The sequence below is a fragment of the Canis lupus genome, chromosome 2 (assembly GCF_003254725.2).
Source record: "Canis lupus dingo isolate Sandy chromosome 2, ASM325472v2, whole genome shotgun sequence".
NCBI lineage: Eukaryota > Metazoa > Chordata > Mammalia > Carnivora > Canidae > Canis > Canis lupus.
This window is the reverse complement of record NC_064244.1, coordinates 56189382-56203421: the sequence shown is the minus strand read 5'-3', so window position 1 is coordinate 56203421 and position 14040 is coordinate 56189382. Positions and strand designations below refer to the sequence as shown.

The 14040-nt window shown below is 43.3% G+C and overlaps 1 protein-coding gene across 1 annotated transcript; it reads left to right on the top strand.

Moving 5' to 3' along the window:
* Window positions 1-2690: 2690 nt before the first annotated feature.
* LOC125753332 (uncharacterized) lies at window positions 2691-8392 on the top strand. Its single transcript, XM_049099337.1, has 3 exons — window positions 2691-2764; window positions 6021-6499; window positions 7082-8392. Exons 1-3 carry the CDS (start codon window positions 2691-2693, stop codon window positions 7234-7236), a joined length of 708 nt encoding a protein of 235 aa, XP_048955294.1. The 3' UTR covers window positions 7237-8392.
* The last annotated feature ends 5648 nt before the right edge of the window (window positions 8393-14040 follow it).

Sequence of the window (14040 nt, the reverse complement as noted above, 5' to 3'; positions counted from 1 at the left end):
CTTTATTGAATCTCTTCTGCTGTGTGTAGGATCTATTTGCTGTTTTTTTCTCCAGCTCCTTTAGATGCCACGTTCGCTTTTGTATTTGAGTTCTTTCCAGTTTTTGGATGGATGCTCATATTGCGATGAATTTCCCCCTCAGGACTGCTTTTTTTGTATGCCAAAGATTTTTAACGGTTGTATCTTTATTCTCATTCATTTCGATGAATGTTTTCATTCTTCTCTAATTTCCTGCTTTACGCTTTCATCTTTTAGCAGGATGGTCCTTAAGCTCTATATGTTTGAAATCCTTCCAAACTTCTTCTTGTGATTTAGTTCTCATTTCAAATTCAAAGCATTATGGTGTGAAAAGATGCAGGGGACGATCCCCATCTTTTGGTATCAGTTAAGTCCTGTTTTGTGACCCAGTATGTGGTCTACTCTGGAGAAAGATCCATGTGCACTTGAGAAGAATGTGTATTCAATTGTGTTTGGATGGAAAGATCTGTAAATATCTGTGAAATCCATCTGGTCTAGTGTACCATTTAAAACTCTTGTTTTTAGAGATGTTGTGTTTAGGAAACCTGTTGATTGTAGAAAGTGCTTCATTCAAGGCACCAAGTATGAGTGTATCATTATCTAAGTCGGCCTTAACTTTGGTTATTAATTGATTGGTATTCTTGGCAGCTCTCACATTGCGGGCATAAATTCCGGGCATCAATATTGATGACTGTTAGGTCTTCTTGTTGGATAGATCCTTTAAGTATGATATAGTGTCCCTCTTCATCACTTACTACAGTCTTTGGGATAAACTTTATCTGATCTAAGGATGGCTACCCCTGCTTTCTTTTGAGGACCTTTGGAATGGTACATGGTTTTCCAACCTTTTATTTTCAGTCTGTAGGTGTCCTTATGTCTAAAATGAGTCTCTTGTAGACAGCAAAGAGATGGGTTTTCCTTTTTTATCCACTCTGAATCGGCAGCTGTGCCTTTAATGGGGTCCTTAAGCCCATTCACGTCTGGAGTTACTATTGAAAGATCTGTATTTCGTGTCATCATGATCCCTATTCCTTCCCTGTTTTTGTGGGTTGTTCCCTTTGACTTCCTCTATTACAGAATCCCCCTTAGTATTTCTTGCACAGCTGGCCTCGTGATCACATATTCTTTCCATTTCTGCCTATCTTGGAAACTCTTTATCTGTCCTTCTATTATGAATGAGAGCCTTGCTGGATAAAGTATTCTTGGCTTCATGTTCTTCTCATGTAAGACCCTGACTATATCCTGTCAGCCCTCTCTGGCCTGCCAGGTCTCTGTGGAAGGGTCTGCTGTTATGCTAATCCTTCTCCCCATAAAATTTAGAGATTACTTTTCTCTTGCTTCTTTAAGATTTTTCTCTTTATCTTTGGAATTTGCAAGTTTCACTATTAAATGTCCAGGTGTAGAGTGGTTTTTATTGATTTCAGGGGGGAATCTATCCATTTCCTGATCTGAATGCCTGTTTCCTGCCACAAATTAAGGAAGTCTTCAGCTATGATTTGTTCAAATACATATTCTGGTCCTGTGTCCCTTCAGCACCCTCGGGACCCCAGGTAAACGTAGATTTTCCTTCTGAGGCTGTCCTTTATTTCCATTAGCCTATCCTCATGATCTTTAGTCATTTTTCTCTTTGTTTCCTCAGTTTCCCTCCTTGACATCAACTTGTCTTCTATGTCACTCACTTGTTCTACCACGTTAACTCTCATTGTTCTGACCTCTAGTTTGGATTGCATCTCATTTAATTGATTTTTAATTTTGGCCTGATTAGATCTAAATTCTGCAGTCATGAAGTGTCTTGAATCCTTTAGGGTTTTTTCTAAATACACCAGTAGCTTTATAATTATGCATGTGAATCGGCTTTCTAACACTGAGTTGTAATACAAATTTTGTAAGTCTTTGGGAGAGAGGGCTGTTTCTGATTTTTTCTTTTGAGGAGAGTTTTTCCTCCTAGTCATTTTGCTCAGTGTAGAGTGGCCAAAAAGAAGTTGTTTTCATAGAAGCGTGAACTCTTCTCTCACTGTAGCATTACAGCTGTTCTCTCTTTAAATCTCAGGCTGAATCCCTAGGTTTTCAAGATGATATAAAAGTTATGTTGGTAATTGGGTAGGGAGAGGTGACTTGGGGTCCCTACACTTCCACCATCTTGCCCCCACCTCCTCTGTTTTCCGTTTAAACATGGTTTCTAGGCAACGATATCAGGAGAGTCACTGAAAAAGCTGTCTGACATTGGCCACCTAAGCTGCATGGTGATTGGCCACCTGAATCAAGCCACACCGAGAGCCTGCCTGATTGGCCACGCAATGGCGGTGACATCACAGAAGGGCACTCTGATGCACCTGGGCTGATATAAAAGCATGGCAATCACTCAGGCCCCCGTGATGACAGAGATGGCACTTCATCCACAGATCTCCCTGCTCTCCCTCTAGTTTGCTTCCCTGTTTTCTGCCCCTGCCCATGGCAAGCCTCCTGTCCCCTCACCTGCCCCAGGCCTCTCGTCAAAACTTTGGGCTCCACCTGCATGTTTGCACCTCCCTTCATCCCCCTCTGTGGTCCTGAGAGTCCTCGAACCCACAGAAGGCAACTCCTGTTCCCTTTTCCCACTGTGAGTTTGTCCTGCCTGCTCATGGACATATTCCCATGTGGCCTGTGGGAGTGGGACACTGGGGACCGGTACCATGGATACTCAGGCAGATGAGAAAAGCCTCTCCCACACCTCTGGGGACAACACCGGCATCAGCACAGGAAAGCTGTGAGTTCCTGTCCTGAGGGAGCCCAGGGCACTAACTGCTTCTCTTGAGCTCTCCAAACCAGATCAGCACAGGGATCATGAGTGCCCTAATTTTCCAGTCCACTCCCATGTGTACAATGTCTGAAGTGCCTCCAGGCACCCAGCAGAGAGGGGGTATTATGAAACAAGTAAGTCCTGGGACAAGGAGTCACCACATCACTGGACATGGTGGGGGTCATTGGAACATGGGCCCTCAGACCACGAGCTGCCTGCCTCAGCTCAGTAGTGGACTAATGGATCGTCCAGATCCCTGGCTGACCAGGATCCCACAAACGACAAATCCTTGAACACAGCAGGACTTGGAGAAATGCAGTCCCCAGAACAGAGCACCTACTGGGAGCCCTCAGATTGGGAACCCGCTGAACCCAGGGGCCCCAGGGCATGTGGGTCACCCAAACACTGAAGGGACCAGGAACCCTCATACCACCAGTCTCCAGCTGAGCCCAGAAGAAGGCAAGGGGGTCCAGGGAACACTGGGTTTGCAGAGTGCCTCCAAATCATGAGCCCCGCATCCCAGCTCATCATTGGGAAAACGAAGCACCTGCACAGTGGGATTAGCATGTTGCTTGGACCTGGAGACCAACATCACAGCTCAGTTGTACTCACTTAGGCCACTGGTAAGTGGGCTTACCTTGTGATTTTGGACTTGCGGTTACACAACCCAGACATGGCTAGGCCAAGCAGGCCCCTGGATAGCAGGCTCACCATGTGCCATTGGACCCCTAGACTAACCTCATATCTCAGCACTAGGGCAAGCTGGCCTCTACTTAGGAAGAATTCATGAGATTGAGAAAGCTCTCAAAGGACTTATCAAAGAAAAGATAAAGAATCCAAACAAATAAAATCATAAATGAAATTGGGGGTTCACAACCAACTCCAAATAAATGCAAACAATTATAAAAACATTCAAACTGGCAAGGAAGAAGTCAACATCTCACTTTCCTCAGTTGACATGTTACTTTACTTGGAAAACACAAGACTTTGCAACTCTGCTAGGACTCATATTGTATTTCAGCAATGTGGCAGGATAAAAAAATCAATGTACAGAAATCTGCTTTATTTCTAGATGCAAAAATGATATAGAAGAAAGAGAAATTAAGGGCTGATCCTATTTACAATTGCACCAGAAACCATAAAATACCTAGGAATAAACATAATGAAAGAAGTAAAGGATCTGTAACTAAAAACTACAGAACACCTATAAAAGAAATTGTGGAAGAGCAAAGAGATTCATTAACATTCCATATTCATGGATTTGAAGTATCAATATTGTGAAAATGTCCATGCAACCCAGGGAAACTACACTTTCGAAGTAGTCCTTATCAAAATACCATTGACATTTTTCACAGATCAGAAACAAATATTTCTAAGTTTTGCATGGAACCAGAAAAGACCCCAATTCACCATAGGAATGTCGAAAAAGAAATCAAAAGCTGGTTATATCACAATGTCTGGACTTCAGGCTGTATTTTGCCTAAGGTTTTTTCTGCATGTCATAGACAAAGCTGTCATCATCAAAATGTTATCGTACTAGCATAAAAACAGACACACTGATAAAGGAACAAAATAGAGAACCCAGAAATGGACCCTCAACTCTATGGTCAACTAATCTTCGACAAAGCAGAAAAGAATATCTGCTGGAAAAAGGATAGTCTCTTCAACAAATTGGACAGCCACATGCAGAAGAATGCAACTGGACCATTCTCTTACACCATACACAAAGATAAACTCAAAATGGATGAAGACCTAAAGGTGAAGTAGAAATCCATCACAATCCTAGAGGAAAACACTGGCAACAACCTCTTTGACCTTGGCCATAGCAACTTATGCAAGACATGTCTGTAAAGGCAAGGGAAACAAAAGCAAAACTGAACTATTGGGACTTCATCAAGATAGAAAGCAAAGGAAACAGTCCATAAAACTAAGAAGCAACCTACAAAATGGGAGAAGGCATTTGCAAATGACATAGGAGATAAAAGGCTAGTATCCAAGATCTATAAAACACTTATGGAACTCAACACCCAAAACAAGTAACCCAGTGAAGAAATGGGCAGAAGAGATGAACCGACATCTCTCCAAAGAAGACAACACGTGGCCAACAGACACATGAAAAAAATGCTCCACATCACTATTTATCAGGAAATTACAAAACAAAACAAAACCCACAATGAGATACCACCTCACATCTGACAGAATGGCTAAAATGAACAAGACATAAAAACAACAAACTTTGGCCAGGTTGTGGAGAAAGGGGTACCGTCTTGCACTGTTGGTGAGAATGCAAAGTGGAGTGGCCACTCTGGAAAAGGGTGCAGGTTCCTCAAGAACTTAAAAACAGAGCTACCCTATGACCTAGCAAAATGTGCTACCAGGTATTTACCACAAAGATACAGAGGTAGTGAAAAGAAGGGGCACCTGCACCCCAATGTTCACAGCAGCAATGTCCACAGTGGTCAAAATGTGGAACGAGCCCACATATCCATCACCAGATGAATGGATAAAGAATATGTGGGCTATAGTTACAATGGGATATTACTCAGCCTTTAGAAAGGATGAATCTTTACCACTTCTATCGACATGGATGGAACTGGAGGGTATTAGTCAGAGAGTGAAATAAGTCAGTCAGTGAAAGACAATTATCATACGGTTTCATTTATATGTGAAACATAAGAAACGTAGCATAGAATCATAGGGGAAGGGAGGGAAAACTGAATGGGAAGTCATCAGAGAGAGAGAAAAACCATGACAGACTCTTAATTCTGTGAAATAAACTGAGGGTCTCTAGAGGGGAGGTGGGTGGGGGATCAGGACCTGGGTAAGGGGCATTAAGGAGGGCACGTGGTGTGAGGAGCACTGGGTGTTACACACAAATGATAATTTATGGATCGCTACATCTGAAACTAATGGTTTATGATATGCTGGCAAATTGAATTCAAATTTTTAACAAGTAAAATAAAAATAAGATAAAATGACATATTTGTGTAAATAGAATGGGAAAATAGGAAATCAAGATAATGAGAGCCAAGGCTGTCGGCAAGATGGCGGAAGAGTGGGATTCCAAAATCCCCTATCCCCAAGAACTTACTTAGATAACTTTCAAATCATCCTGAAAACCTACGAATTCGGCCTGGGATTTAAAGAGAGAACAGCTGGAAGGTTACAGTGAGAAGAGTTTGCGCTTCTATCAAGGTAGGAAGATGAAAAAATAAAGAACAAGACTCCAGGGTGGGAGGGGAGAACCCCCACGAAGAGCCGGGCTAAGGCTGGGCAGGAGACACTCCAGGACAGGAAAGCCCAGACCGGGAGAATCAGGAAGTTTACCAATCCTCCTGGATGGAAAGACGCTCACAGGGAACTCGGGCAGGATCCCAGGAAGGGCAGTGGAGCCCCCAGGGTCCCGGGTCACTAACAGAGGAAGTGGGGAGATCACGCCACACACCGTGGGCCGAGCTCTGAAAAGGTCTGGAGCGCGCACCCATCGGATCCCGGGAGCAGCTCAGGTGGTGGCCCTGGCAGTGGCTCGGCGAGGAGGGGGATGCGCGGCCCTGGGAGAGCGATTCCAGCGGCGCAGGCCCCGGAGCCCAGGGCCCCAGGTGACAAAGCCTAGGATCTGGCGATCCCCTTGGGCAATCGGGGGCCGGGACGACACAGGACAGCGAGGACGCTCCTGCCACCGGGCACCCCCGAGCTGTGCAGGTCAGTGCCACCGACACCCGGGGCTGCTAGGCTCCCACGGACTGGGAGCTGCAGGACTTAATGTGGGAGCTGACTTTCGGGCTGGAGAGCTGGCCGCCGCCAGTGTTGTTGTTCCTCCCTATGTCACCTTGCGCCTGGGTCGGAGTGGGGCGGCCAGGGAACATGGGCCTCACAGGATAAACAGCTCCCAGGGAGCTGTGCCCCTGCCAGGGGGCGGGGCAGCTCCCCTGGTGCTCACACCTGACTATCAGCAGAGCAGGACCCTCCCTCACAAGACCAGCTGGAAGGAAAGGGAAAGAGCAAACTCTTGACCAAGCAGTGCTGGAAAGCTCCAGGAGAAGTTGAGGGACTTACAGTATATAGAATCAGAGGAGACCCCTCCTTGTTATATTTTTTTAAATTTTGAAAAGTTTCTTGTTTTTTGTTGTTTTGTTTCTTTTTGTTTTTTGTTTCCCCCTTTTTTCTTTATTTCCTTCCTTTTCCCAGTACAACTTGTTTTTAGGCACTCTGCACTGAGCAAAATGACTAGAAGGAAGAACTCACCACAAAAGAAACAATCACTAACAGTCCTCTCTCCCACAGAGTTGCAGAATTTGGGTGACAATTCGATGTCAGAATGCCAATACAGAAGCACAATTATAAGGCTACTGATGGCTCTGGAAAAAAGAATGAAGGATTCAAGAGATGTCATGACTGCAGAATTTAGATCTAATCAAGCCAAAATTAAAATAAGTTAAATGAGATGCAATCCACACTGGAAGTCCTAACGATGAGGTTAATGAGGTAGAAGAACGATGAGTGACATAGAAGACATGTTCATGGCAAGGAAGGATGCTGAGGAAAAAAGAGAAAAAGACCATGAAGAAAGGTTAAGGGAAATAAATGACAGCCTCAGAAGGAAACATCTACGTTGAAAGGGGGTTCAGAGGCTGCTGAAAGGAACAGAGGACCAGAAAGTGTATTTGAACAAATCTTAGCCGAGAACTTCCCTAACTTGGGGAAGGAAACAGGCATGCACATCCTCGAGATAGAGATACCCCACACACACAAAATGAATAAAAACCATTCAACACCCCGACATTTCATGGTGAAACTTGAAAATTCCAAAGATAAAGAGAAGATCCTCAAAGCACTAAGAGACAAGTGATCCCTAACATTTATGGGGAGAAGTATTAGGTTAACAGCAGATCTCTCCACAGAGTTCTGGAAGACCAGAAAGGGCTGGAAGGATATATTCAGGGTGCTAAATGAGAAGAGATCAGTTTGCCAACATATAGCATATCACCCAGGTCTCATCCCTTCACGTGCCCCCCTCAGCACCCATCATCCAGTCACCCCAAACCCCCAAGAACCTCCCTTTCCACAACACCTTTTTCATTTCCTAGAGTTAGGAGTCTCTCAGATTCTGTCATCCTCAACTTATCTTTTCACTCATTTTCTCTCCTTTTACCTTTATTCCCTTTCACTATTTTTTTATACTCCCCAAATGAATGAGACCATATAATGATTGCCCGTCTCAGATTGACTTATTTCCCTCAGCATAATACCCTACAGTCCAATCCATGTCGAAGCAAATGTTGGGTATTTGTTGTTTCTAATGGATGAGTAATATCCTATTGTATACATAAACCACATCTTCTTTATCCATTCATCTTTCCATGGACACCGAGGCTCCTTCCACAGTTTGGCTGTTGTGGACTTTGCTGCTACAAACATCGGTGTACAGGTGTCTCAGCGTTTCATTGCATCTGTATCTTTGGGGTAAAACCCCAGCAGTGAAATTGCTGGGTCGTAGGGCAGATCTATTCTTAACTCTTTGAGGAACCTCCACACAGTTATTCACAGTGGCTGCACCAGTTCACATTCCACCAGCAGTGTAGGATTTTCGCCTTTCTCCACATCCTCTCCAACATTTGTGGTTTCCTGCTTTGCTAATTTTCCCCATTCTCATTTGTGTGAGGTGGTATCTCATTGTGGTTGTGATTTGTATTTCCCTGATGGCAAGTGATGCTGAGCATTTCCTCATGTGCTTGTTGGCCATGTCTAGGTCTTCCTCTGTGAGATTTCTGTTCATGTATTTTCTCCATTTCATGATTGGATTGTTTGTTTCTTTGCTGTTGAGTTGAATAAGTTCTTTATAGATCTTGGATAATAGCCCTTTATCTGATACGTCATTTGGAAATATCTTCTCCCCTTCTGTAGGTTGTCTTTGAGTTTTGTTGACGGAATCTTTTGCTATGCAAAAGCTTCTTATCTTGATGAAGACACAATAGTTCATTTTTGCTTTGGTTTCTCTTGCTTTCATGGATGAATCTTGCAAGACATTACTGTGGCCAGGTTGAAAAAGGGTGTTGCCTGTGTTCTCCTCTAGGACTTTGATGGAATCTTGTCTCACTTAAGATCTTTCATCCATTTTCAGTTATCTTTGTGTACGGTACAGGAGAATGGTCTACTTTTTTCTTCTGCATCTGGATGTCCAATTTTCCTAGCATCATTTATTCAAGAGACTATCTTTCTTCCAATAGATAGTCTTTCCTCCTTTGTCAAATATTCGTTGACCATAAAGTTGAGGGTCCACTTCTGGATTCTCTACTAGGTTCCATTGATCTGTGTGTCTGTCTGTTTTTGTGCCAGTACCACACTGTCTTGATGACCATAGCTTTGTAGTACAACCTGAAATCTAGCATTGTGATGCCCCCAGATATGGTTTTCTTTTTTAAAATTCCCCTGGCTATTCGGGGTCTTTTCTGATCCCACAAAAATCTTAAAATAATTTGTTCCAAGTCTCTGAAGAAAGTCCATGGTATTTTGATCAGGATTGCATTAAACTTGAAATTGCCCTGGGTAACATTGATATGTTCACAAAATGAATTCTTCCAATCCATGAGCGTGAAATATTTTTCCATCTCTTTGTGTCTTCCTCAGTTTCCTTCAGAAGTCTTCTGTAGTTTTTAGGGTATAGATCCTATACCTTGTTGATTAGGTTTATTCCTAGGTATCTTATGCTTTTGGATGCAATGGTAAATGGATTGACTACTTAATTTCTCTTTCCTCAGTCTCATTGTTAGTGTATAGAAATGCCAGTGACTTCTGGGCATTGATTTTGTATCCTGCCATGCGGCCAAATTGCTATATGAGTTCTAGCAATCTTGGAGTAGAGTCTTTTCGGTTTTCTACGTAGAGTATCATGTCATCGGCAAAGAGAGAGAGTTTGATTTCTTCTTTGCCAATGTGAACATATTTATTTATTTTTGTTGTCTGACTGCTGAGGCTAGGACTTCTGGTACAATGTTGAATAGCTGTGGTGAGAGTGGACATCCCTGTCTTGTTCCTGATCTTAGAGGAAAGGCTCCCAGTGCTTCCCCATTGAGAATGATATTTGCTGTGGGCTTTTCGTAGATGGCTTTTAAGATGTTGAGGAATGTTCCCTCTATCCCTACACTCTGGAGAGTTTTGATCAGGAATGGATGCTGCATTCTGTCAAATGCTTTCTCTGTATCTATTGAGAGGATCATATGGTTCTTGTTTTTCTCTTGCTTGTGTGATGAATGACATTGATTATTTTATGAGTGTTGAACTTGCCTTCCATCCCAGGGATAAATCCTACTTGGTCATGGTGAATAATCTTCTTAATGTATTGTTGTATCCTATTGGCTAATATCTTGTGGAGAATTTTTGCATGCATGTTCATCAGGGATATTGGTCTATAATTCTCCTTTTTGATGGGGTCTTTGTCTGGTTTTGGAATTAAGGTGATGCTGGCCTCATAAAATGGGTTTGAAATTACTCCATCTCTTTCTATCTTTCCAAACAGCTTTAGTAGAATAGGAATGGGTTCTTCTTTAAACGTTTGATAGAATTCCCCTGGGAAGCCATCTGGCCCTGGACTCTTGTGTCTTGGGAAGTTTTTGATGACTGCTTCAATTTCTTCCCTGGTTATTGGCCTGTTCAGGTTTTGTATTTCTTCCAGTTCCAGTTTTGATAGTTTGTGGCTTTCTAGAAATGCATCCATTTCTTCTAGATTGCCTAATTTATTGGCGTATAGCTGTTCATAGTATGTTTTTAAAAACCTTTGTATTTCCTTGGTGTTGGTAGTAATCTCTCCTTTCTCATTCATGATTTTATTAATTTGAGTCTACTGTGTCTTCTTTTTAATAAGGCTGGCTAATGATTTATCTATCTTATTAATTCTTTCAAAGAACCAACTCCTGGCTTTGCTCATCTGTTCCACATTTCTTCTGGTCTCTATTTCATTGAGTTCTGCTCGAATCTTGATTAACTCTCTTCTTCTGCTGTGTGTAGGATCTATTTGCTTTTTTTTCCTCAGCTCCTTTAGGTGCAAGGTTGGCTTTTGTATTTGAGTTCTTTCCAGTATTTGGATGGATACTCATAATGCCATGTATTTCTCCCTCAGGACTGCTTGTGCTGTATACCAAAGATTTTGAACGGTTGTATCTTCATTCTCATTAGTGTCCATGAAACTTTATAATTCTTCTCTAATTTCCTACTTGACCCTTTCATCTTTTAGCAGGATGTTCCATAACTGCCATGTGTTTGAAATCCTTCTAAACTTCTTGTGATTTAGTTCTTATTTCAAAGCATTATGGTCTGAAAATATGTAGGGGACGATCACAATCTTTGGGTGTCTTTTAAGACCTGATTTGTGACCCAGTATGTTGTCTAATTTGGAGAAGTTCCATGTGCACTTGAGAATAATGTGGATTCAATTGTGTTTGGATGGAAAGTTCTGTAAATGTCTATTTTAACATTTGGTTAAATGTATCATTTAACATCTGGTCCAGTGTATCATTTAAAGCTCCTGTTTCTTTGGAGATGTTGTGCTTAGAAAACCTGTTGATTGTAGGAAGCACTATATTCAAGTCACCAGGTATAAGTGGATTATTCTCTAAGAATGTCTTAACTTTGGTTATTAATTGGTTGCTATATTTGACAGCTCCCACATTCGGGGCATAAAAATTGATGATTGTTAGGTCCTGTTGTTGGATAGATCCTTTAAGTACGATATAGTGTCCCTCTTCATCTCTTACTACAGAGTTTGGGATAAAGTTTAGGTTATCTGATCAAAGAATGGCTACCCCTGTTTCTTTTGAGGACCATTGGAATGGTACTTGGTTCTCCAACCATTTACTTTCAGGCTGTAGGTGTCCTTATGTCTAAAATGAGTCTCTTGTAGACAGAAAATAGATGGGTTTTGTTCTTTTATCCAGTCTGAAACTGCAGCTGTGCCTTTTGCTGAGGTCGTTAAGCCCATTCACGTTCAGAGTTACAATTTAAAGATATGTATTCACTGTCATCATGATACCTATTCAGTCGCTGTTTTTGTGGATTGTTCCCCTGGACTTCCTCTATTACAGAACCTCCCTTTGTATTTCTTGCAGAGCTGGCTTCATGATCATATATTCTTTCAGTTTCTGCATATCTTGGAATCTCTTTATCTCTCCTTCTGTTCTGAATCAGAGTGTTGATGGATACAGTATTCTTGGCTGCATGTTTGTCTCATTTAGGACCCTGAATATATCCTGCCAGCCATTCCTGGCCTGCCAGGTCTCTGTGGAGAGGTTTGCTGTTATGCTAATACTTCTCCCCATAAAAGTTAGAGATTTCTTGACTCTTGCTGCTTTAAAGATCTTCTCTTTTTCTTTGGAATTTGCAAGTTCCATTATTTATCATCGAGGTGTTGAGAGGTTTTTTATTTTAGTGGGAGACCTCTCTATTTCTGGATTTGAATGCCTGTTAACCTCCCCAAATTAGGGAAGATTTCAGCTATGATTTGTTCAAATACATATTCTGGCCCTCTGTCCCTTTCGGCACACTCAGGAACCCCAGGTAAATGTAGATTTTTCCTTCTGAGGCTGCCATTTATTTCCCTAACCCTATCCTCAGGATCTTTTAGTCATTTTTTTCTTTTTTCCTAAGTTTCCCTCTTTGCCTTCAACTTGTCTTCTATGTCACTCACTCGTTCTTCCACCTCGTTAACAACCTTCTTTAGGACCTCTAGTTTGGATTGCATCTCATTTAATTGATTTTTAATTTCTGCCTGATTATATCTAAATTTTGCACTCATGAAGTCTCTTGAGTCCTTTATGCTTTTTTCTACAGCCACCAGTAGCTTTATAATAGTGCTTCTGAATTGGCTTTCTAACATTAAATTGTAATCCAGATTTTGTAACTCTGTGGGTGAGAGGAGTATTTCTGATTCTTTCTTTTGAGGTTAGTTTTTCCTTCTCCTCATTTTGCTCAGAGCAGAGTGGCCAAAAACATGTTGTATTGGGAAAAGGAGAAAAAAAATAGAAGAAAAAGAAGAAAAGAAAAATAAAATAGAAAAAATGAAAAAAAGAAAGGAGTAAAAGGAGGAAAAAAGAGAAGAAAAGAAGAAAGAAAAAAGGGGGGAAGCAAACAGAAATCAAAAAAAAAAAAAAGGAAAACACAGAGGAGTATCCTCTGATTCTGATTTTGTAAATTGTAAAGCCCTCGAATTCCCCTGGAACTTTACAGTGTTGCTTGGTCAATGATTTGTTTTTTCCCCTGTCAGTCTAGCTGGTCTTCTGGGAGAGGGGCCTGCTGTGCTGATTTTCAGGTGTTAGCACGTGAGGGAGCTGCTCAGCTCCCTGCCTGGTGCTGGGATCAGTGAAAGTTGTTTAAACTGTTTATCTGGTGAGGCCGCTGAGGCCCAGTGGCCGTTGTTTATCCTGTGAGGCCCAGGAGGAACAACCACAGTGGCGGCGACCAGCTCTGGAGCACTGGAGTAAGCTCCCGCAGTAGCTATGGAGTTTTCAGTCTACAGAAGCCTGGATGCTCTGGGGGCAGGGGCCGCTGATCTGATCAGCTCGGGGCTGCCTGGTGGCAGGAGTGCCCTTGCTGTCCTGGGCCCTCCCGGCCTCTGCCTGTCCCAGGGGGAGCGCCGGATCTTGGGCTGTGTCCCCGGCGGCCTATGCTCCCGGGCCTGTGCTGTTGGAATAGCGCTCCCGTCCGTGCAGCTCCCTCTGCCCAAGCCGCCTCCGAGCTGCTCCTGGGGCCCCGCAGCCCCCTCTATGCCGAGGCACTGCCTGAGTCACCACCGAACCACTCCCGTGGCCATGGAGCCCCCTCTGCTCAGAGCGTCTGCATCTACCACCGCGGAACTGCTCCCAGGGCCACGCAGCCCCCCCCCCCCCCCCCGCTCTGCGAGGAGCCCCCACCTGAGCCAAATCCGAGCTGCTCCCCCCGGTAAAGCCGTGAGTGCGCTGCAGCCCTTTAGGGAGCTTGCCTGTGGGGTGTGGCATGCTCTCCCTGGGGCACAAGTGCTCTGTTAGTGGCCCTGGGAGCCTGAGGGCATCCCTGCCCCTCCTGGGATCCCACTCTAAATCCCTAGGAGTGCCTTTCTGTCCGGGGAGATTCGTGAAACTCCTACTTCTCCAGGACGGGGCTTTCATGTCCTGGAGATACTCCCCCTGGGCTTAGCCCGGTCCCTTGCGGGGCCCCTCCCACTTGGATGCCTTTTGTTTCTTTGATTCTTTTGTCCCCATCTTACTGCCTTGATA